This window comes from Mesocricetus auratus, unplaced genomic scaffold (genome assembly GCF_017639785.1).
Source record: "Mesocricetus auratus isolate SY011 unplaced genomic scaffold, BCM_Maur_2.0 Super-Scaffold_100676, whole genome shotgun sequence".
Taxonomy (NCBI): domain Eukaryota; kingdom Metazoa; phylum Chordata; class Mammalia; order Rodentia; family Cricetidae; genus Mesocricetus; species Mesocricetus auratus.
In genome coordinates, this window is record NW_024429266.1 from 100,186,940 (window position 1) to 100,212,768 (window position 25,829).

Here is a 25,829-nt window from a genome sequence, read left to right on the forward strand (position 1 = left end):
AGAGCTAGCCGATAAGAAACCATAGCAAATGGCCAACCGCTTCATAATTAATATAGCATCCTGCTGTTCACTTGGGATTGATACAACTCTGGGACCAGACTAGCATGAAGAGTATACGTTACACAAACACTAACATTTTATTCTTAATTGTGTGTATCTGGGCATATACAATTAACTGTAGATGCCCAAAGAGGTAAGATGGTACTGTATGCTGGAGTTACATGCAGTTGTGAGTAGACTGATACAGTTGGGAACTCAACTCTGGCCCTCTGCTAAGTCATCTTGCTAGCCCACATAATGCATGTTTTCTGAGAAACATAAGCTTCATTGAAAACTGGTGCTGTTTTTGTCCATTACTAGCCTTGTACTAAGAAAACTTAAACATACTTGTCATTAATAGCTATTTAAGAGACAAGAGATTATAAGCAATTGACATGAAATGGCTTATGTATTTCTATTGACATGAAACATAATGGACTAGCCCATTTCTGCTTATGTATAGTTAGTTTGCTTACATATGTCTGTGTGACTACATTACCAACCTTAGATTTACATCACCTCAGTGCAAATAGTTTCTTTAAACATTTCCTGTTGATGCTCTTTGAGACAGTGTCTTACTGGTCTTCAATCGTGCGCTCAAACTACTCTGCTTTGGCCTTCTATAGAGAATAGGGACCACAGGCAAGCAAAATCAGGCTAAAGTTAATTGCCAACCATATTTTAAAAAGCAAAATAATAACAAAGGTGAAAAGTCAAGATGTATTGAGAAGACTGATGATGAAAAATAATAAAGTTGCAATGCTATTAGATTGACACATTTAATAGCTGCAACTTCTGTCACTTCTTCCTTAAAGGCAGCAACATTACATTTAAAAATACTTTGCTTGGTGCTGGAGAGATGGTTCCGCAGTTATAAGTGCTGGCTGCTCTTCCGGAGGACGGGGGTTGGGATTCCCTGCACCCATGACAACTCATAGCCATCTGCACTTTCAGTCCCAGCATACTTTTTTGGAGGCTGTTGGTTCAGCCTGGCCTCGAACTCCCAGAGATCCGCCTGCCTCTGCCTCCCGAGTGCTGGGATTAAAGGCGTGCGCCACCACCGCCCGGCCCAGCATGCTCCTCTGAACTCCACGGCCACTGCACAAACATAGTGCAGGCAAAACACCCATACACAAAAATACTTTGCTCAGTCAGGTATAGAATATTTGCCCAATTGATAATTAAAGTGGGATCCCAGGATAGAGCATTGAGTAGTTTTGTCCCAATGGCACTAAACTGTGTACTAGGCCTGGCTTAAGGAGGTCTAAGCACAACAGACACATGGGTGGGCTATGACAGCCAACTTTCACATGAGGAATTTATTGTGGGTTACCTTTTCCAAATAGTATTACTACTTTCGTGTAATAAGAAAGGAAAATTATGCAAAGGCATAGGCAGTATCATGAATTAGAAGAACATTTTAGTAGGTATTTTGGTGAGTTACTTTGGTATACATATGTTTTTATGAGACACACTGATGTCATAAGCTCAGCAAAATAGAGCATACTCATGTAAATAATCAAGTTTTTAAAAAGAAAACACTCAGAACTTACTGTATCTCTTTCATGTGGTTTATTTTAACCCATTCAACCCAAATTTATCTTCAATATCTTCAATTTCTTTAGAACTCAACCACAAGAGAAATTTTCGTAAATTTTATCTTATCGGTAAACTCACAACTTTCTTCTATTTACAGATAATTCCATTTAGTTGCAGTTGGTTCTTAAACCTCTCAAGTGTTTAAGCCCGGTAAATAGCGTAAGCTTCATTTACTACTGTAATTGTCTAGCCCCGCTTTCTCACTGCTGGGATGAAAACAGGCAGCAGCACATCTGGCATACAGGTTCTCTTCTTACAGAAACCTGCACGCGAGGACCAAAGTTACTCTTCTGCAGCTCTCATACTCCAGTATCTCTCCGCTTTCTTCTTCCATACCTCAAGTTGACATCAGACATTCCCACGATTCACACCGGTAGAAATATTACTCACTGAGTTTTTCACTGTGAGTTCTTTCATGTCTGAGAAGGTACGTGGAACAGGTAAAGGCTTTCCCACACTGCTTACATATATAGGGTTTTTCTCCAGTGTGATTTTTTTCATGTATTTGAAGGGATTTGGAAAAGGTGAAAGTTTTCCCACACTGAACACACATGTATGGTTTCTCTCCAGTGTGAGTTCGCTCGTGACTGTAACAATCATCACGTTGGATGAAGGCTTTCCCACATTGCCTACATACATACGGTTTTTCTCCAGTGTGAATTCGTTCGTGTCTTCTCAAAGAAGTTCCCTGACTGAAAGACTTCCCACACTGCTTACACACATAGGGCTTTTCTCCACTGTGAGATCTCTCATGTATGTGAAGGGATCTGGGGAAACTGAATAGTTTCCCACACTGCACACACATATATGGTTTCTCTCCAGAGTGGGTCCTTTCATGCTTGTGACATCCAGTGGCATAAGCAAAGGCTTTTCCACAATGCTTACATACGTAGGGCTTTTCTCCACTGTGAGATCTTTCGTGTATGTGAAGGTAGGCAGAACATTTAAATGCTTTCCCACACTGCTTACAAACACAGGGCTTTTCTCCAGTGTGAATTCTTTCATGGTAATAACAAGCACTGGAGTAGGTGAAGGCTTTCCCACAATGTTTACACACAAAAGGTCTCTCTCCAGTATGAATTCTTTCATGGATGAGGAGTTGGCAGGACCGAAGAAAGGCTTTCCCACACTGTTTACAAGCATACGGTTTCACGCCAGTGTGAGTCCTCTCGTGGTTGTAACAGGTTCTGCGATCAATGAACCCTTTTCCACAATGTGTGCAGACATAGGGTTTCTCACCAGTGTGGATTCGTTCATGTTTGTGAAGCTGTGAGGGACGACTAAATGCTTTTCCACACTGCTTACATGTGTGACGTTTCTCTTGAATGTGACTTTTTTCATGCCAGAGAAGGCTACAGGAATCACTCCACACTTTCCCACATTGTTTACAAACATATGATTTCTTTTCAGTGTAAGTTCCCTCATAATCGTGATCAGAAGTGAAACTATAAGCTTCATTAGACTGTTTGTTTTCATAGGGTTTCTGTCTCATAGGAGGGCTTTTATGTATCCGAAGCAACTCAGAATAGCTGAAATCATTCCAACATTTCTGATATTTAAAAGCCTTTTCCATATGTTCCTGGAACTGGTATGGTTTCTCTCCAGTCTGACCTTTGAAATGTGTATCTGAGGGTAAATGAGCAATCATGTCTCTTTCGCACTCATGTACTGCAGGAGGCATGTTTTCATTCACAACATGCTCTGGACTCTGTCGGCAGCTTTCTCCACTCGGACCCCCATCATCATATTTACAGAGCCTCTCAACCACCAGAGTTCTGCACAAAGGGAAAAAGGAAATACTAAGAGATAGCAGCATTAATCATACATGGCACTAAGCTATAAACAGCAGTTGAACATTCATAATGCAAAATGGCTTTCATTATGGCATTTGAAATAAACGAGTAATTGTTCTCATGGTTTAATAAAGATGGGTCTCAATCTAAATCCAAAATTCACTTTACCTCACACACACACACCTTTTAGTCAAGTCTAAGAATACTTGATTAATAATCTGAAGGTTTGTGCATAAAGGAAAGTTGTATAATGAATCATAGGAAAATGTCATATAATGTTATGGGTCTTTCAATATCCTAAGTACTCAAGAGGTTCTCAGATATTCCCATCATCACCGATACTCGATGCATATCTTTTTTGTGACAGTAAATTACCTCAGGGTTCCCTTGGGCTTCTGGTACTCCTCTTCAATATCTTCTTCTTCTGTTTTCCCTACAAGTATACCCAAAGAAACTACGTAAAGACTTACTCAAAATTACATTTTTCTGTTATAATATGACCAAGCATGTGAGTGACACTGGACAACATTGTGCTTTAACTTTTTAGAATCATGCAACTACACAGATGAACAAGAAACAACTGTTATGATTCATGTAAAGGAATCCAAGTGGTTTTGTTTTTACCTATGGAGATCAGGTTCAAAAATGTCTCCTTCATCACATCTCTGTAGAGCTTCTTCTGACTGGAATCCAACATAGTCCACTCTCCTAAGGTGAAGTTCACAGCCACATCCTCAAAGGTCACGGGCTCCTGAAATAATCCACATGCATTTACGGGAAGAATAGTGGGAAACACAGGCGATACATAGCCACATGATTATTAGTTTACTTCATGCTTTATTCTTCAAATAGTCACTGTACATCAGCTGCCCCCTGTATTTCCACCTTCTAACTTTTTACTTTTCCCATGCTTTCAAGTGTTTGCAGTACATAACATACAGTACTTATCCTTCCTCACTCAGCCTAGTTATAATGATGGTGTTGGAGTTCAAAACATTTTCTGAAAATGACATGATCTATTTAAGATGTGTGTGTGTTCATGGGTTAGAATGCTGTGTGTGTGTGTGTGTGTGTGTGTGTGCGCACGTGTATGCACAAAGAGGCCAGAAGATGGCATCAGTACACTACCATCTGCCTCCCACCCCCAAGCTAGAACTTATGAGTTACAGAGCATATATGCTGGGAACCAAACTTGGTCCTATAGAAGTTCTCTTAGCCATTGGGCCTTTTCCCCAGCCCGTTACCTTTCTTCTTTATAGCCATACAATTCACCATAGTGTTTATATGCATTATACACAGAGACATATACATAGATCACACATTTACATACACTATTTATTATTTGTTTGTTTGTTTATTTTCGGAACAGGGTTTCTCTTGGCTTTGGAGGCTGTCCTGGAACTAGCTCTTGTAGACCAAGCTGGTCTCGAACTCACAGAGATCCGCCTGTCTCTGCCTCCCAAGTGCTGGGATTAAAGGCATGCACCACCATCGTCCAGGCTACATACACAATTTAATAAACATATAGATCATAATTTACCAATTTATTCACTGATACAGAGCTAGGCTTATTACATGGCTATCTTAGAAGTAGTGGAGCAGCAGTGTAAGAGATAAAAGTCAAAAATCAAGACATGGAAAAAAAATCAACCTAAAATAGATGGAAGTTTACTCAATACTGAGGGAGAAAAACCATCAATGATATTATCAGCTAAAACCCAGTGAGCTATAATACCAACCTTCCAGGCAAGTGCAATAGTAGCATGAACGTTATTGAGATGTGCCGGCCAGTTTTATATCAATTTGACAGAAGCTGGAGTCATTTGGGAAGGGGAAAATTCAACTGGAAAATAAAAAATGCCTCTACTATATTGACCAGTGGGCAACCTGCACTGCATTTTCTTGATTGATGATTTGATGTGTGAGGGCCCAGCTCATTAGGTAGGGCTATCCCTAGGCAGGTGGTCCTGAATAGCATAAGAAAGGGAGTCACGGAGCACAAACCAGGAAGAAGCACTCCTCCATGGCTTCTGCGTCAGTTCCTGCCTCCAAGTTCTGCACTGACTTCCCCCAGTGACGGAATGGAAATGTAAGAAAAGTAAACCATTGCCCCCCCCACCATGTTGCTTTTGGTAATGATGTTTTATCACACAGCAACAGGAATCCTAAACAAGACACTGGGTAAACAACTGCTTTCTGATTGGATTTGAGGTGTTCTTCACAGGAAAAAGACACACTTGGTGCTCTAAACCTGGTCAGATGTCCATAGCTAGGAAGTTACAGGCCCTACGGGGGAACCAGCTACTGCTGCCTTTCTAAATCAACATGCTATGTAACACTGTTCTCTAAGTATTTACAAACATACCCACGGACATGCACTGCTCTCTTGGGGAGGAAGCATTTATTTGCAGTAGCTAACAGTGAATGCAGAGACTATTCAGCTGGTCAAAGCACTAAGAGTAGGCGACTGTTGAGTGCTCAGAACTAAATGGGACATAAAGGAGAGGTGTGAAATGCTGTCTTTTGGACATTGCATAGCCAATGTACTCCTGAATCCATAAAGGCTGTGCTTACAAGATGGTGCCCACCAACGTTCCATCATGAACAAATGAGGGGTTCTTGAGGGCTCACCCCTTTCAAAGGGACACTGGTTGTGATGGTTGCTGGGGAAGGAATCAGTTTTGTACAGTGCTATAGTTGTCCACACTCCAGTAAAAGCAAGCCAGTAACTGGCTGTGGTGGCACTTGTATTTAAACCCCAAAAGATGGAGGTAAAGGCAGACAGAACTCTCAAGTTCCAGGCCAACTAGAGCTAGAAAGTGAGGCCCTGTCTCAAAAAAAAATGTATTTAAAAATCCCCACATGTTCATTCAAGCAATCCTAATTAAATTCATTAGGTCACAAACAGGACTTGTTAGGAAGAAAGGTTTCAGCAGAAAAAGTAATGAGAGTAGTTAAGGGTATGTGAAATAAATGTATACATTTTTCAAAGAATTAAAATTATTTTCTGACTAGCACTCAGCTATTCTAAACTATGAGATCATACATTTGGATAGGAAGGTATTTTTAGTGTATGCCAATATGAGCACTTCCTTTACATTCCCCAACCATATAGACAGATTATGAGGTAATTTAATTTTAGATCTTTGAGGACATCCCATCCTGCTGGACAAATCTGCATGACTGTGTTACCAGTTTCTTCATCTATGTTCCTTTTCTCTCAGTGACATCTGTCATGAAAAGCTGAGGCTGATTCTCAATTCTCTTAAATAGATTGTCATGCCTTTGCTGGTCACTTGAACTTCAGAAGTATGTTTATAGTTAGATGGTAGTGGCACACGCCTTCCATCACAGCACTCCTTTGAGTTCAAGGCCAGCCTGGTCTACAGAGCGAGTTCAGGGCCAGCCTCCAATGCTACACAGAGAAACCCGTGTCGAAGAACCAATAATAATGATAATGATAGATAGAAGAGTATGTTTACTCCATTTGCCTGTTTATGTAGATTTCAGTTTCCCACTTCCTGTTACGTTCTTTATATATATAATACTCTAGATATTAACCCCTGTCAGATGTCACCTAGCAGATTTGTCCCCATTCTACAAACTGTCTCCATTCATCTCCATTGCTAGGCCAAAGATTCTTTCATTTGATGAAATGCAATTAGTGAGTTCACGTTTTTGAGTCGTAGTCTGGAAATCATCTTTTGTCTGCTCTATTTGTTCACATACTTTCGAAGACTCCAGTTGACACAGACTGTGTTGATTAATAATGACTGAAGGTAAGGGTAAAGTTCACTATTCTTTTAAATAACCAGCTTTTATAGCATGAATAATTGAAAATCTTATCCCCTCTTCAATACTTGCTTTTTGCATTCTTTTAAATGTCATTTTTAGGCCGGGCGTTGGTGGCGCATGCCTTTAATCCCAGCACTCGGGAGGCAGAGGCAGGCGGATCTCTGTGAGTTCGAGGCCAGCCTGGTCTACAAGAGCTAGTTCCAGGACAGCCTCCAAAGCCAGAGAAACCCTGTCTCGAAAAAACCAAAAAAAAAAAAAAATGTCATTTTTAGGGTGATGGTATAGCTATGGCCATCTGCTCTGTGGTTCTATTTACTGGGAATTTCATCCTTTCACTTTACTCCTTGCAAGTTTCAGGAAATGAGCATTTTGGTAAAAAAGAATATGGAATTTAAAACTCGATGAATTACACAGAACACAATAAAATACACTTGGATAAGCAGAGTAACACAATAAAATACACTTGGATAAGCAGAGTAAAGATGATACGGAGCTTGCAATCATCAAAATATAATCAAATATCAACAGACAAACCAAAAAATTGACATCACCACAACAATCAACAGCCCTGAGATAGGATAATTAATCAGACCTAAGCTTTTTCATAATATTTTTATTATCTGGGAATTTCACATCATGAACCCCAAGTACCCTCGCTTCCTACTGCTCCCAGGGCTGCATCCCAACCCTTGAAACCTATCCCCCTCCAAAAAAAAAGAAGAAAAAAATTTTATTATTACTATTGGTTTTTTGAGACATGGTTTCTCTGTATTGTTTTGGAGGCTGTCCTGGAAGTTGCTCTGTAGACCAGGCTGACCTTGAACTCATAAAGATCCTCTGCCCCACCCCATCTCCACCCCTTAGTGCCGCACCATATGGCTAAGAAAAGTTTTTAAAAAGAAAAAGAAACCAGTCCTATTTGTATTGCCCATAATTTCACTGGAGTATGGTCAAACTCCCTGTGGCCAACCCTTTAAAGAAAACTGAGTCCTCCACCTGTACCCTCACCAGAAGCACTAAATTCTGGAGAGCTACCCTTCAGTATCCTTATCACGATTTTATTGTTTTGTTTTTGTTGTTGTTACTTTGTTTTTTGAGACAGGGTTTCTCTATGTAACCATTCTGGCTGTCCTGGAACTCACTCTGTAGACCAGCCTGGCCTCAAACTCACAGAGATGTGCCTGTCTCTTCCTCCTGAGTGCTGGGATTAAAGGTGTGGCCGACCACAGCAAGCCCCTAATCACAAATAAGAATTCTCTTTGATGGCTTCCTGTCTAGGCTATTGTATCCAGGCTGGTTTTTTTTTGGGGGGGGGACAGGGGTTATCACAAAAGACTTTGTCCTTCTTTCTCAACTTCAAGCCTAATGGGAAAGGGGGAGGGGCTGAAGAGATGGCTTAACACTTAGCCTAAAAATCCATAAGACAGGGGGAAGAGATTAAAGCTTAAAGGCAAAGGGAATCTATTCAATGAAATGGTAACAGAAAAATTCTCAAATCAAGACAGGCATCGAAACACAAAGAGCACTTAAAACTCCAAACAGATACGAGAAAAGAACTTCAGAACACACAGGAAGATGTCAAAAAATAAAAAAGCAATGAAGTAATATTACAAGCTGTAAGAGGAAAATGCTGACTCACCTTATTGCAAACCCTCAAAACCAGGAAAGTACACACTAGTAGGATATGCTGAAGAAGCCAATAATATACCCATATGTGTAAACAAATGTTCATATGGGTACAGTATAACACATAGAAAACAGAAGGAAAGATAAACGGAGATGAGGAAGGACCGAATACAGGTAATAAGACAGGAATGAGCATACAAAGCTAAGTTTTTCTAATTCTGTCATGGACTTTTGGGGGTCGGTGGCAGATAAGTACATAAAATATGTTCAATACTAAAGGCATAAAATTGAATGTAAAGTTTCACAGCTTGGCGTTCCATCCAAATGCCAATCCTAACTGTGTAAGCTCACTGAGCTGTATGACTTTGGGTATAGTTAATTTTAGTTTGGGATGGTTTTATTTATTTGCAAGGTTGTTTTTACAATAAAGTTTTTTTTTATTTTAAGCCAGGCACAGTGCCCCCCCCCCATACCTTTACTCCCAGCAGTTGGGAAGCAGAGGCAGGCAGATCTTTGAGTTTGAGGCTAGCCTCTTCCACATGGTGAGTTCCAGGACAGCCAGAGCTACAACATACACTGTCTGGTGGGGGATGAGGGTGGGGGAGAAGATTATGAGGCAAACCCATAAGGCTAATAAAGAAAGAACAATCACTAATCCAACTAAACAGACAATCAACCAATAAAAATCACAGGAATTAGTAAACATCTCAGTGATGACCTTAAATATAAACAGATTCAATTCCCCCATGAATACATGCAGATTTGGATTAAAAAACAAAAAACTAAATCTAGCTGGTCAGTGGTGGCACACATCTTTAATCCCAGCACTCAGGAGACAGAGACATGAAGATCTCTGTGAGTTCGAGGCCAGCCTGGTCTACAGAGTGAGTTCCACGACAGCCTCCAAAACAATACAGAGAAGCCATGTCTCCAAAAAAACCAAACCAAACCAAACCAAACAACAAAACGTATATCCAAGGCTTAGAGAGGTGGCTCATCAGTTAATAGCACTGGCTTGCAAAGGATCAGTCTTCAGCTCTCACTACCAACAACCATCTGTTATGTCCAGTTTCTGGAGATCCAATGCCAATTTCTGACTTCTCAGGGCACCAGACACACAAGTGATATACATACATACAGGCAAAACACTTGCACACGTGAAAAATAAACTTTTTTACACATTAAAAATAAACTTTTTTTTCCAGATTCCTGTTTTTTTTTTCCACCAATGGGACCAGCAACAGGACCAGGGGACCAGGGAAACTGGGCCCTGTATCTGGGCTTGCCTTCCAGTGCCTGGGAACTGCCACAGAGCCTCTCCCCCCGGTGGGAGCCAAGCACCCCAGATTCCTGGTCATCTCTTCCACCAACGGGACCAGGGGACCAGGACCAGAGCCTGCAGACAGCCAGTGGGAGCCTGCAAACAGCCAGTGGGAGCCTACGCACCCACACCCCAGATTCCTGGTCTTCACCCACGGGACCAGGACTAGGGACCAGGAAGAGGAGAACTACCAGAGTATTAGACTTGTTTGCACCTACCAAAAGGGAACTCTGTTCCTCTAACCACCAGACCAGTAAGGGGCTCTTTCTACACCCACTAGAAGAAGGGATGGGAAAGAGACAATACAAAAACACACTCAGCAACAGAAGAACAAATATGACACCTCCAGATTCTAGAGCCTCCACACCAGCAAGACTCCAACATTCCAATGCAAATGAAGCAGAAGAGAATGACCTTAAAAACAACTTCAGGAAAATGACAGAGGTCCTAAAAGAGGATATAGGAAAATCCCTCAAAGAAATGGAAGAAAAAAAACCAAAAAATTAAAAAAACGCAACAAATGGAAGAAAAAAAACAAAGCAAAATTACAAGAAACAATTCAAACAGTTGAATTGAAAACTGAAATAGAGACAAAAAAAAAAAAGAAGAAAAAAAGAAAAAAAAAAAGAAACCACAATCTAAAGGAAGGCTGGAAATAGAAAAGCTGGGAAAATGGTCAGGTACTACAGATGCAAGCATATCCAACAGAATACAAGAGATGGAAGAGAGAATCTCAGGTGTTGAAGATACACTAGGAGAAATTGATTCATCAACCAAAGAAAATCTTAAGTCCAACAAATCCCTAACACAAAACATCCAGGAAATATGGGACACCATGAAAAGAACAAACCTAAGAAAATAGGTATAGAAGAAGATGAAAACCACCTCGAAGGGGCAGAAAATATATTCAACAAAATCATAGAAGACAATTTCCCCAACCTAAAGAGAGACATGCCAATGAAGGTACAAGAAGCTTACAGAACACCAAATAGAGTGGACCACAAAAAAAGTCCCTTTGCTACATAATAATCAAGAACCCAAATATACAGAATAAAGAAAGAATATTAAGAGCAGCTAAGGAAAAAGGTCAAGTAACATATAAAGGCAGACCTATCAGAATTACACCTGATTTCTCCATGGAAACTCTGAAAGCCAGAAGGTCCTGGATAGATATTCTACGAACACTAAGAGACCATGGATGCCAGCCCAGATTACTATACCCAGCAAAGCTTCCAATCACTATAGAAGGAGAAAACAAGATATTCCATGACAAAACTATATTCAAGCAATACATATTCACTAACCCAGCCCTACAGAAAGCTCTGGAACAAAAACTCCATCCCAAGGAAGTTAACAACAACCAGAAATACATAGGCATTAGAGAATCCCACTCTACCAACAGCCAAAAGAACAAAGGGGTGGAATTCCACACATAATTCCAACAACAACAACCATTGCAAATCGAAGAAGGATGAGCAATCAATGGTCATTAATATCCCTCAATATTAATGGTCTTAACTTGCCCATAAAAAGACACAGGCTAACAGAATGGATTCAAAGACAGAACACATCCTTCTGCTGCATACAAGAAACACCTCAGCCTCAATGAAAGACATTTTCTCAGAGTTAAAGGTTGGGAAAAGGTTTTCCAATCAAATGAACCCAAGAAACAAGCAGGGGTAGCAATCCTGATATCTAAAAAATTAGACTTTAAACTAAAATCAATCAAAAGAGATGAAGGAGGTCATTACATACTCATCACAGGAGAAATCCACCAAGATGAAGTTTCAATTCTGAACATCTATGCCCCAAATACAAAGGCACCCATGTTTGTAAAAGAAACATTACTAAAACTTAAATCACATATAAAGCCCCACACACTTATAGTGTGAGACTTCAACACCCCACTCTCACCACTAGACAGGAATACCAGACAGAAACTTAACAAAGAAGCAAAGGGGCTAATAGAAGCTATGACCCAATTGGGATTAACAGACATGTTTGGAACATTCCATCTAAAGAAAAAGAATATACCTTCTTTTCAGCACCACATGGAACCTCAAAAATTGACCACATACATGGCAACATATCAAACAACATGTACAAAAAAATTGGAATAATCCCATGTAGCTTATCAGAACACCATGCTCTAAAATTAGAATTCAACAACAACACAAATTGCAGAAACCTTACAAACTCATGGAAATTGAATAATGCACAATTGCACCATTCCTGACTCAAAGAAGAAATAAAAAAAGAAATTAAGATTTCCTAGAATTCAATGAGAATGAAGACACAACATACCCAAATCTATGGGACACTTTGAAAGCATTGCTATGAGGGAAGTTCATAACACCAGGTGTCCACATGAAGAAAATGGAGAATAGTCACACTAGAGAATTAACAGCACAACTGAAAGCTCTAGAACACAAAGAAGCAAACTCACCCAGGAAGAATAGACGCCAGGAAATAATAAAACTGAGGGCTGAAATCAATAAAGTAGAAACTAGGAAAACAATACAAAGAATCAATGCAATGAAGGTATATTTCTTTGAGAAAATCAACAAGATAGACAAACCTTTGTCCAAACTTAGCAAACGGCAGAGTGTGAACATGCAAATTAACAAAATCAGAAACGAAAAGGGGGACATAAGAACGGACTCTGAGGAAATTCAGAGAATCATCAGGTCATACTTTAAAAACCTGTACTCTACAAAATTTAAAGGAAATGGACAATTTTCTGGATAGCTATCACTTGCCAAAATTAAAACAAGAACAGATAAGCGATTTAAATAGACCTATCACCCCTATGGAAATAGAAGCAGTCATCAAAAGTCTCCCAACCAAAAAACGTCCAGGTCTAGATGACCTCAGTACAGAATTCTACCAGAAATTCAAAGAACAGCTTCTACCAATTCTTCACAAAGTATTCCACGCAGTAGAAGCAGAAGGGTCTTTGCCAAACTCTTTCTATGAGGCTTCAATAACCTTGATACTCAAGCCACACAAAGACACATCCAAGAAAGAGAACTTCAGACCAATATCCCTCATGAACATTGATGCAAAAATACTCAATAAAATACTGGCAAATTGGATCCAAGAACACATCAAAACAATCATTCACCACGATCAAGTAGGTTTCATGCCAGGGATGCAGGGATGGTTCAACATACGAAAATCCATCAATGTAATCCACCATATAAACAAGCTGAGAAACAAAAATCACAATGATCATCTCACTAGATGCAGAAAAAGCCTTTGACAAAATCCAACAACCCTTCATGATAAAGGTCTTGGAGAGATCAGGGATAACAGGAACATAACTAAGCATAATAAAGCTACATACTGCAAACCAACAGCCAACATCAAACTAAATGGACAGAAACTCAACACGATTCCGCTAAAATCAGGGACAAGACAAGGAGGTCCACTCTCTCCATACCTTTTCAATATTGTACTTGAAGTTCTAGCTAGAGCAATACAACAAAAGGAGATCAAGGGAATACAAATTGGAAAGGAAGAGGTCAAACTTTCACTATTTGCAGATACAATAGTTTACATAAATGATCCAAAAAACTCTACCAGGGAACTCCTACAGCTGATAAACACTTTGAGCAAAGTGGCAAGATACAAGATCAACTTAAGAAAATCAGTAACCCTACTATATACAGACGATAAAAGGGCTGAGAAAGAAATCAGAGAAACATTGCCACAAACAACATAAAATACCTTGGGGTAACGCTAACCAAACAAGTGAAAGACCTGTATCACAAGAACTTTGAGTCTTTAAAGAAAGAAATTAAAGAAGACATCAGAAAATGGAAAGATCTCCCATGCTCTTGGATAGGTAGGATCAATGTAGTAAAGATGGCAATTCTGCCAAAAGCAATCTACAGATTCAATGCAATCACCATTAAAATACCAGCACAATTATTCACAGACCTTGAAAGAACAATAATCAATGTTGTATGGAAAAACAAAAAGACCAAGTATAGCCAAAACAACCTTATTCAACAAAGCAACATCTGGAGGCATCACCAGCCCTGACTTCAAGCTCTATTATAGAGCTGTAGTCCTGAAAACAGCTTGGTATTGGCACAAAAATAGACAGGTAGACCAATGGAATAGAATTGAACACCCTGATATCAACCCATACATGAACAAGCATCTGCTTTTCGACAAAGAAGCTAAAAATATACAATGGAAAAAAGAAAGAACCTTCAACAATGGTGCTGGCATAACTGGATGCTGGCATGTAGAAGAATGAGGATAGATCCATGTCTATTGCCATGCACAAAACTTAAGTCCAAATGGATCAAAGACCTCAACATAAATCCAGCCACACTGAACCTCTTAGAAGAGAAAGTGGGTGGTACCCTTGAACAAATTGGTACAGGAGACCACTTCCTGAACATAACACCAGTAGCACAGTGAGGACAACAATTAATACATGGGACCTCCGGAAATTGAGAAGCTTCTGTAAGGCAAAGGACAGTCAACAAGATAAAAAGGCAGCCCACAGAATGGGAAAAGATATTCACTAACCCCCACATCTGACAAGAGTGCTGATCTCCAAAACTTACAAAGAACTCAAGAAAGAAGTCTCCAAAATACCAAAGGATCCAATTAAAAAGTGGGCTACAGAACTAAATAGAGAATTCTCAATAAAGAAGTCTAAAGAAAGTGCTCAACATCCCTAGCCATCTGGGAAATGCAAATCAAAACAACACTGAGATACCATCTCACTCCTGTCAGAATTGCTAAAATGAAAAACACCAACAGTTTATGCTGGAGAGGTTGTGGAGAAAGGGGAACACTCCTCCACTGCTGGTGGGAGTGCCAACTCATACAGTCACTTTGGAAATCAGTATGGAGTTTCCTCAGAAAAATGGGAATGAGCCTACTACAAGACCCAACAATTCCACTCTTAAGGCATATACCCAAAAGATGCATATTCATACAACAAGGACATCTGTTCCACTATTTGTAATAGCCAGAACTTGGAAGCAACCTAGATGCCCCTCAACTGAAGAGTGGATAGAGAAAATGTGGTACATTTACACAATGGAGTACTATTCAGCAGAAAAAAACAATGGAATCCTGAAATTTTCAGGCAAATGGATGGCACTAGAAGAAACCATTCTGAGTGAGGTAACCCAGTCACAAAAAGAGAAACATGGCATGTACTCTCTCATATATGGATTTTAGACATAGATCTGGGGAGTGCCAGCCCACAATCCCATGGCCAGAGTCTGGGGAACAGAACCTTCATCCAATGGATGATGGAAGCAGAGGCAGACTCCCACGGCTAAGCACTGAGCTGAACTCATGAAATCCAGTGACAGAGAGGGAGGACTGATGACCAAAGGGGTTAAGACTGGATTGGTTTAACCCCCAGAAACAGCTGACCTGACAAGGGTTAGCTCTTGAATCCCAGACTGATGGCTGGGAATACAGCATGGGACTGACCCAGACCCCCTCAATGTGGGTGTCAGTGAGGAGGCCTACGTAATCTATTGAGCCTTGGGTAGTAGATCAGTATTTATCCTGGGCATACAAATGGACTTTGGGCACCCATCCAACAGTGAGTGATGCACTCTTGGCCTGGACTCCTGGGGGAGGGTCTAGGCCCTGCCCTGGATGAAATGACAGAATATGGAAACCCCCATGGAGGGCTTCACCCTCCCTGGGGAAATGAGGGGGCATTGGGGGGGTTGGTGGGAGGGTGTGGCAGGAGGAGAGGGAAAGGGAGGGGGACCTGGGATTGACATGTGAAGCAACCTTGTTTCTAATTTAAATTTAAAAATAAAAATTAAAAAAAAATGAGAAAAATAATAAACTTTTTAAAATTAGGGACTGAAGAGATAGATTAACACCTAAGAGTGTGTAGTGCTATTACAGTCCTAGTTCAGTTCCCAGCACCTTCACAGTCAGGCACCTCATAGCCAACTGTCACACCAGTTCCAGGAGTTCTGACTCCTCAGGCACCCACCCACCCACGAAGACACACACACAAAGACATACTGAAAATAAAACACATATGAAAAATAATAAATGAAAAGATCTGTGTTAACAGCACTTGCCACTCTTTCAGAGGACCCAGGCTCAAATCCCAGAACCCACATGTAAGGGTTAACGACCTAAAAGCCCAAGGTAATCCCCCCCAGCCCCGGTTGGTTATCTGCCACTGTGAGACTGTGAGGAACTGACCTGGCAGATGGAATCTTCATCTCAACCCTTTTCCTCCTATACCACCCACAGTCCCTTGTGGGCACTGTCAGTATTTAGGCATTTGCACTGGCTGCCTTTGGAGTTCTGACAAGAGCCACCCTCAGCTACAGCCACTAAGAGCCACCTCCCTTTTAAAGGGGCCCAATCCACCCTCCCTCCCTCCCTCCCTCTCCCTCTCTCTCTCTCTCTCTCTCTCTGCTCTTCCAGAGGACCTGGGTTCAGTTCCCAGCCAGCATCCACATGGTGGTTAAGAATGCCCCATTAACTGCAATTCCAGGGTATCTGAATCCTATTCTGACCTATGTGGGCACCATGGAGTGCACATACATATGGGCATACAAAATATTCATGTCCATAAATCTTTTAAAATTTTTAACGAAAACAATGTAGATCCAACTGTTTCATCTCTAAGAAACACCATTGATAAAGACCTCCACAGCAGGGAAGTAAAAAGTCAGTCTATCCAGTGAAGGGAATGTAAGTCAAGTTGGCATAGTGCTATCTGATAAAGCAGATATCAAAAACAAAAGCAGAAGATATAAAAATGTCATTACTGATGGGGGAAGTCCTGTGTATATGTCAATAAAACACTGTTGGCCAATAGGGAAGCAAGATAGGTGGGGCTAGGGAGAAACACAGAAAGTCAAGATGTAACGGCCATAGGGATAAGAAGCCCAGAAACTTCTCCGGTAAGAGAAATACTTAGATTAGCAATTATGGGATAAATACTTAAGTCAGAGCTAGCCAGTAAGAAACAAGCAAGGCCAACAACTTCATAATTAATATTGCGTCTTGTGTGTTATTTGGGGACTACAACGCGACCAAGCCGCTGGCAAGGAAAAGGCTTGTCTTTACACATTACATATTCATAAAGAATATAATTAGTAAAACATAAAAACGTAAACGTACAGGCAGGAGAGATGACCCAGCACTGACTTTGCTTCTTGAAGATCTAGGTTAAATTCCTAGCACCCACATGGCAGCTCACAACTGTCTGTAACTACAGTTCCAGGGGACCCAATTCCCTTACACAGGCAAAGCAACAATGTGCAATAAATGGATGAATGAATGAATAAATAAATAAATTTTAGGGATGTAAACATACATACCAATTGTTCAAACTCCCAATTTCTAAAACAAATACTAACTGATATAGGTCAGCTATGTCTTTGTACAGTAATAGGACGAAAAGTCAGTAGCCTACTCTCATCCTTAGAACATTCCAAACTAAAAATTTACAAATATACATAGCAGTTAAACTACACCACAGATTATATGAATGTAACTGCTATAACAACATCTCATCTAAGAGATACAGAATGTATTCTTTCCAACAGTCCATGGAACCTGCTCTAGAGACCATATGCAAGGATGCAAAAAAATTGAAATGTATTATATTTAATAATATAAAATATATTTTATTATTAACAAATAATAGTGCTTATATCATATTTATATAATATAAATTTTATAATTATTTATAATAATAAATACTATAGAAAATAAATCATAAAGAAGTAAAACTGAAAATTAATATCAGAGAGTAAAATTTTAAATTGTTAGAATAAAATTAATGTAAAAGCAAAACTTGCCATGATCTTAGGGATATACCCAATGCAATATAAGAGGAAAGGTTACAGTTATGAGTGCTTATATTAAAAACAACAACAAAAACGGGCAGTGGTGGTGCACACCTTGAAGCCCAGCACTTGGGAAGCAGAAGCAAGTGGATCTCTGAGTTGAGAACAGCCTGGTCTACAGAATGAGTTCCAGGACAACTAGACAGAGAAACCCTGTCTCAAAAAGAGAGAAAGGAAGAGAGAGATTTTAAATAGCCTAATGATGTAAACACATGACCTCAGAAAAACGAGAATAAGCCAAATCCAAAGGTATACAACAAGAAATAATAAATACAAGTGAGAAAGTATGAAATGGAAACCAAAAGAATACTACAAATCAAACAGCTGTTTTGCAGAAAGAAAAAAAAGATTTGCAAGCACTTAGCAAAACAAACATAGAAGAAGGGCACCAATTAATAAAAAGGGAGATGAAATAGGGGAGGTTATAAAAATTCCAGTAAAATTCACAGGAACATCAGATAATACTCTGAAAACTATATTCAAAACCCTGAAAAATACAGAAGAGATGAGCAACTTCTTAGGCACAGATGACATACCAAGTAGAATCATAAACACGTCCACAAGCAATAAGACTGGAGAAGTTACACTAGTGTGTCTGAGGCAAAGTCCAGTACCATATAGAGTAGCTGTCAAATTCTATAAAAGCCTTAAAGATCTGATGGTAATGCCCTTCAACTGTTGCATAAAATAGAAAGGAACCAAAATCACCCTTACAAAGCCATCCTTACAAAGCCACCATTACCTAGACTCCTATTATATAAGAAGCAGCAACCAGGACAATCTGAACACTACTATCCTGTCTCCAAATTTCCTCTATCACATAAACTGGTTTATTACTTTTCAAGTCAGCCCCCAATCAATTTATCAGAACACAGCAATATAGCTACTTTTTTATTTTTAAGCACAGCCACATGAATGGCCTCTGGACTACTTCCTAAGAGTCGTTGTTCCCTCTGAGCTCTGTCCCTTAGTGTCCTCATTTTTCCTGGCATTTTAGCATTCTATACTCCCACCAGATGGCCCCACTAAGCTCTTCTTGCAGCATTTTAGGGCCTCTCTAGCCATCACCATCAAATTCTCCCAACATTTCTTGGGCAACCATTTCCTATTTTTAAAAGTCCCTCCTGCAGAGAGGAGGGATTCTTGTAAGTTTCAGGAAGCTTCTAAAAGACCCATACATAATACTCCTCCCCAAGGTCATCCAATAAGCAGAAACATTTATTGGGGAGTTGAGACACTCCAACAATATAACCCAAGTTCAGTTCTCAGTATCCAGAAGAGCTACTTTAACACCAGTTCCAGGAGATCCACACCCTGTTCAGACCTCAGCAGGTACTACCCCAGGCAGCAAACATTTACACAGACAGCATACACTCACACAGACAGACATACGTACTTAAATGCATACATTAAAATGTTTTCAATTTATTATGTATACAGTGCTCTGTCTGTATGCTTGCCTACAGGTCAGAAGAGGGCATCAGATCTCATTATAGATGGTTGTGAGCCACTATTTGGTTGCTGGGAATTGAACTCAGAACCTTTGGAAGAGTAGTCAGTGCTCTTAACCAGTGAACCATTGCTGGGCCTTGATGGTGCACACCTTTAATCCCAGCACTCAGGAGGTAGAGGCAGTCGGATCTCTGTGAGCTCAAGGCCAGCCTGGCTTACAGAGTGAGTTCCAGGACAGGCTTCAAAGCTACAGAGAAACACTGTCTGGAAAAAACAAAACAAAACAAAGAACCATCTCTCCAACCAAATATTTTCTACTTTTTTTAAAAGATTTATTTATTATGTATACAGTGTTCTGTTTGCATCTATGCCTGCAGGCCAGAAGAGGGCACCAAATCTCATTAAAGATGGTTGTGAGCCACCATGTGGTTGCTGGGAATTGAACTCAGGAAGACCAGCTAGCTAGTGTTCTTAACCACTGAATCATCTCTCCAGACCTAAAAATGCTTTTAATGTAAAAAATAACAAAGAAATTACACTGTCTACCAAAACCATCTGAAGACAATAGGAAGGAACTGAGATATTAATATTTTCCCCAAGGACTACAGTGGAGACATTTTAACAACATTGGTTCCCTGACCCTCCCGGACAGGCTCTCCCTGTGGTTCCGGCCTCCTGCGGACCCAGCAGGTGACCAAGCAGGTAACCTGCTACATCGGACCAACGGCCCACTTTCCATCGACCGGAACTCTACATTTTACATCCAACACCGGCTGCGATTTGGCAAGGACCCCCTTTAAGTAGGCGTAAGCGTTTCCCTAAACCCTAACGACGTCCGGCACCCTAATAGTGTTTTTGGAAACGTGAGGAACTCCCACAACCACAGCCTTCAAGGTCATGGTTGACCCCCATGGTCTGACAATCATTTTTGGTTTGTTTTCCTCGGGCACAGCCTATTGGTAATTTTTTTTCGGCTCCTTTCTGAGCCTTTGGTGGCTTTTCGCCTTTCAGACTCTGGTTCCTTTTTTCGGGTGGTCTTCTCTGCCCTTGCTAGACTCTCGGGCTGATGAGTTCTGAAGAGTTATCTGGCCATTTTCTTTCCTTTAGGCCGGCCTCATGGGTAACAAACTGACAAAGTAAATTCCTCTATGCCTTAAGTCATCCAGACTCACTTATCTCAGTATATTTTACAGGACCTCTTTAGTCACTGCCAGCGATCTGGTCAATGGAAGGAGTTACCCTATGTTCAAGCTTTTCTCTACCTCTCTCCTAAACATTCTCTTCAACATTCTTTCTTCCTCTAAATCTCATTCTCCTAGCTTTAAAAGCTACCTAAAAAAACTCCCGCAGGTCACAGAGGCTTCCCGCCACTTCCCATCTGCCTAAACCTGCCTCGGGGCAGGAACCGCCTTCCACCTGGGAGTGTCCTGTTTTGCCTCTCTCCTGTTCATCCCGGTTTAGCATCTGCTCAGGACACTCTGAGAGTTTTCCATTTTTTCCCCACAAATGAGGTTTGAGGTTTTCAGATTTTTTACTGCTCGGACCCACGAGGGGTCTCTCGGGTTTTATACCCTGGCACTGGCCGTTCATTCATTTCTTAGACCTACGGTGGTCACACATATTTCTGCCTCACTCGTGGAGGAAAAAGGCCACTTCTGCTGGCAGATGGAAATGTGCCTATGGAGGCCGCCATCTTGGCGATCTTAACCATGCGGCCTAGCTTGAAAACCTGTTTACTGGGTCCGCCATGTTTACCGAGTGACCTAGCTGTAGGCACGACCACTCAGTCCAGCCAGCTTCTGCCAGCCAAGCCTGCTGACAGATACAATTCATTTACTTTTTGTCTCTTTTGCGCTTTTAATTTTACCTCTAATTTCTTCTTTCACTGACTCGGTTTTCCATGGCTTGTTTATGGAATACTGTGACTTTCCAGGATCCCCTGTTCTATCTACAACAAATCTTCCTTCTCATCACTGTCTCTTTAAATCTGTCTGCTTCCTACAAGTGTGGGTCCAACACTTTTACCCAATCCTGTTTAATGTATCTATATGTATGTGTAAAAAGTACGGTAACTTTAATTCAACTCTACTAATAGCAATTTCTAAATTGTTATATCTTTTAAGTGATGATAAACATTTAAAGTTATAAGGGTCTATTTCAAATTAACAAAGTATAACACCCAGTCCTTCCTGTAAGCTGGTTACAAAGGTAAAGCTTCTATTCTATTCTCTAGCCATCTATACGCTTAAGGCAAGTCACTAAAGATAAATTCTGTCTACTAAAGTATACTAAACAGACAAACAGTCCTCAAATGCTCAGAGATCTAGAGGACATGGCATTTAAATGTTTTATTAAAAAGCTTTTTATAACAGAGACAGGCCAGCTACTGGCACCATCCCATTTCCTCCAAGAAGACTGGTGGACAGTCAAAAAACTCCACCCACAAAAGTGGCAATGCTGGCCACTGAGCAACCCTGCCCTTCACCTCAACTGCTTCAAAGGACCCTTCACTGGACAAGAGGACACTGGAATCAACTTTCTCCACGTTGCTCGGGTCAATGGTAGGAAAGCCTTCCTAAGAAGTCCCAATCCACGGGTCTCACTATCAGCAAAAGGCAGGTGTCTTTGGAGCCTCTGACTTCAACAACTGTGGAGGCCCTTGGGGGTGGCTGTTCATGCAGTCAGCTACTAAGTGTCTCATTCTCCAATCTCAGGTAAAATCTTATTCTTCTCAAGAACTCTGATGCTTTGACGGCTGGTAGCTTTGCCACCTTAAAGTATCAAACAAGGCAAAGCTCTGTCATAAAACAGATTTCAGGAACGAGTACTCTTAAGGTTTATCTATATAAGATGGTAATGTAATTAAGTTGAGACATTAAAAAATATGTTCCAGGTTTCTTTCATTATACTACTTTTCGTAGTCTTAACATTAATCAATAAAGTTCTGATAAGCTACTAATCTAATTCCAACAGAGTGTTAGACAACTATACCACTACATGATCATAACTACAAGCTCAAAATTAAGGTGCTTTTCATTGTGCTAAAAATGTTTTTAAAATGTTAATGTTTTCAGCCACGTCATTTCTAACACAAATATGCTGCTGATATGTCTTGTACTTATGTTTTCACAAACTCAAAGGATTCTTGTAAGTTCCAGAAAGCCAAATTGGATCCATCCAAACAGGTCAGATTCACTCCAGATATTATTCAACCTCTCCCTGGTCCTAGGACTCCCCTCCATTATCTTGGGACCCCTGGGGAACCCCTCCCTCATCTTACAATCTTCCCCTCAAATACCAGGACCTAAGAAAGAAAAATTTAAGCCTAACTTTGTTCTCTACTCTGCTAACATCTTGCCAGATCTACAGAGGCCCCAGAGAGTCCCATACAGCCTGGACTACAATAGAACAACCAGCGTGACAACACCCCAACTTTCTCAGGTTCCCCCAAAGATGATCGACACCCCCAGGTCAGCAGGAAGCAGTCTTAAGAACTCAACGTCCTTGATCCTGAACCTGCCACATCTAACACCCCCACCTCTTTTTAATCATAAATAAAGATGAGAATGAAAGGTTCAGGCATTACTTTGGCCTGACCTGTTACCTGGCAGGATGCACTCAGGCAGCACTCTGGCCAGCCCAGAGTTCTGTGAGAACCATGCAGGTGCAAAAGGACCCCTTTAAAGGACTGAGCCCTGCCCGTTTATGCTCTCTTTTACTCTCTTACCTCGTCTTACTCTCCATCTCATCTCCTCTCTTACTCTCATGTCTCTCTCTCATATCTCATCTTATCTCTCTCAGCTCTGTACAGGCCGGTTACCTCTCACCCCCCTTTCCCGCCCTGTCTACCAATAAACTCCACATAGGATCATTGAGTCACAGTTTGTGTCTCCTTACTGGATAAATCTAAACATTTTAACAACACTACAACCCTGGTGGAGCTTTGTTTGGTTTTTGCTGTTTGTTCGTTTTGGGTATATTAAACAGGGTCTCACTATGTAGCCCTGGCTAGCCACGCGCTCTGGGATAGGCCTGTCTCCACCTCCGTCGGGATCAAAGAAACCCCTCCACTCACACTACATTTGAAGAAATGGCCTAGAGCTAGCTTGGTCGACATAGCTAGTTGCAGACCAGCCAGCACCACACAGAAAAACTCTGTACAGAAAAGAATTACATAATCCCTCCCCTCCCTGCCTTTTTTTTCCCCAGAGCTATCAAGGCTGGAAAGACTTCCCAAACCTCACATTCTGCCTCAGAAATGGTCAGCTTAACTGATCAGTACAAATAAATCTTAAAGCAAATTTAAATATCTCTCCTTTCTCCAAGTTAGGGACGAGGGATGGCGGTGCAAGTCTACGGTAAAGCGTTCGCCTAGCCTGAGACCCGAGGTTCGATCCCTGGTACTTAAAAAGAAGAAAAGGACGAAGTTTAAAGGAAAAAGGAAACAACTCTCCGGGGTGTTCACAGCGTACGGCTACGGCAGGGAACAAGGTTAGTGCCAAGCAGCGCACACCACCCATGCGCCTTCGCAGCAGGCTCTGCGCTCGGCGTCACCAGCCACCCCGGGGCTGCAACGCCTGCGGAGGCGCAGGTTCGCGGCGTAGACTCTCCACGGGGGACCCGGGCTTCGCGGGAAAGGGACAAGACGGGACCGACTCCCGGCCGCCTGCTTTGCACACCGTCCAAGAGCGCTGGGGATGAGGGCTCCAGCGGCAGACACGGCTGCAGAGCGCCTGGGGACACCGGCGAGCCGGCGCCGCATCGCAGCGGAGCCGCAGCAGGGTCACATCCCCGCCACCAGCTCCGGGGGCCCGGGGCGCACTCACCATTTCCCGCGGCTGATGCACCCAGGTGTCCCCGCACTAAGGCGCCGGCAGTCAGGAAGCACGGAGGCAACTCGCCTCCCTTCCGCCACCCGGAACTCGAATATGGCGGCAAGGGCGCCACCTCCCACTGTCCGTGCTCCTCGTTGGTTAGCTCGGGGGAGCAACAGCGCCCCTGATTGGCGAGCAACACCGAGCCCAACTCCTGAAGAACTGAGTTTGCGGGTCCAGCGGTATTCACCCTCCGAAGGGATCTGTGAGTGCGAACTGCGACGAGCCATCCAGCCTTGGCTCAGGCTCCTTCTCTGGAGCAAACCGGTTCACCCTGGAGGGTTATCACGTTTAAGCGCTCGCCCCAGGCCGGTTGCGGCGGTACAGCATCCTTTAGATGCCCGCATTCGGGAGGCGGGGGAAGTCTGTAAGTCCTAGCTGTGTCTACACAGCGAGGTCCAAGCCAGCCAGAGCTACGTAGGGAGGCTGCCCACCCCGCCCCTGCCCCATCCGGGACTTCTGTTTGTTTTGGTTTGGTTTTTCGAGACAGGATTTCTGGAAGATTTATTAATTTTTATTTTTACTTTTGTTAATGGAGGTCTACGTGCGCGCGCGCGAGCGGTTGTTCACGGAGGCCAGAAGAGGGCGTCAGGTGTCCTGCTTTTCCTTTGAGGCAGGGTTTGTTTTCATTCTTTACTTCGCCTCGGTTTCCTTGGCTAAACTGGAAGGCCCCTAGCCTCAGCGATCCTCTTGCGTGAGGCGTCCTCATCGATAGGGTTTCAGGCGTGTACAGGGGGCCTCTAGCTTGAGTGCTGGGATCGAACTCCAGTCCTCATTATCTTAACCACCAACAGCACTGCAGCCCCTTTCGCTGCCTCTTGTGCTCAGTGGGGTCTTACTGTTTGTTCCGCATAGAAACAGTGTCACAACACCCTCTTAAATCCTTTGCCCCTCAATCGGAGTAAGCCAGAAAGAGTCACGATATAGCAGACCTACACTGATTCTTTTAAAATCCCTCTACGAAATAACTCTGATCATGCTCACTCTGATAGGCGTTTTAAAATTCCCTCTTCCTGGCGTCTTTCTCTTCCTTAATAAACTTCCTCCTACTTTCATGTTGTCTCCTATTTAGACTCATCATAGGAGAGCAGACATGTACTATCTGTTGATTTCCCCCAGTTCCCAAACATTTTTCTGCAAATGGCATTCTTTGTGGATGAATACTTCACATAATTACCACTTTTTTTGCCCATTTATTCATCCACTGACCGTACTGCAGGAATCTCGATTATGTGGTGACTTTAATTTGTGTGTATATGTAGGAGGGTATCGCTGGTGATGAAATAATTTGATTTTTAGTTTGGAGTTGGATGTTAAATGCCCCCCCCCCAAAGTCATGTATTGAAGGCATTGTCCATAGATGATGGTGCTGTTTGGAGGTGATGGAAACTTGGGAGGTGGGGTGTGCCCTCGAAGCCAGTACTGGAACTCTAGTCCTTTCCTAAGGACCCGAGCATCT

The 25,829-nt window shown here is 41.8% G+C and overlaps 1 protein-coding gene across 1 annotated transcript; it reads right to left on the bottom strand.

Moving 5' to 3' along the window:
• Nucleotides 1-1,596: 1,596 nt before the first annotated feature.
• Nucleotides 1,597-24,460, bottom strand: LOC101826564 (zinc finger protein 14-like). Its single transcript, XM_013122994.3, has 4 exons — nucleotides 24,323-24,460; nucleotides 4,056-4,182; nucleotides 3,807-3,864; nucleotides 1,597-3,413 (listed from the first exon to the last, which is right to left on the bottom strand). Exons 1-4 carry the CDS (start codon nucleotides 24,323-24,325, stop codon nucleotides 2,021-2,023), a joined length of 1,581 nt encoding a protein of 526 aa, XP_012978448.1. The 5' UTR covers nucleotides 24,326-24,460; the 3' UTR covers nucleotides 1,597-2,020.
• Nucleotides 24,461-25,829: the final 1,369 nt, after the last annotated feature.

What these genes read in the sequence shown, in the direction of transcription:
- LOC101826564 (XM_013122994.3), bottom strand. An exon ending in TTTGAACCTGATCTCCATAG is followed by an intron (nt 3,865 to 4,055) that starts GTAAAAACAAAA and finishes GTATACTTGTAG; the next exon opens with GGAAAACAGAAGAAGAAGAT. An exon ending in AAGCCCAAGGGAACCCTGAG is followed by an intron (nt 3,414 to 3,806) that starts GTAATTTACTGT and finishes CCCTTTGTGCAG; the next exon opens with AACTCTGGTGGTTGAGAGGC.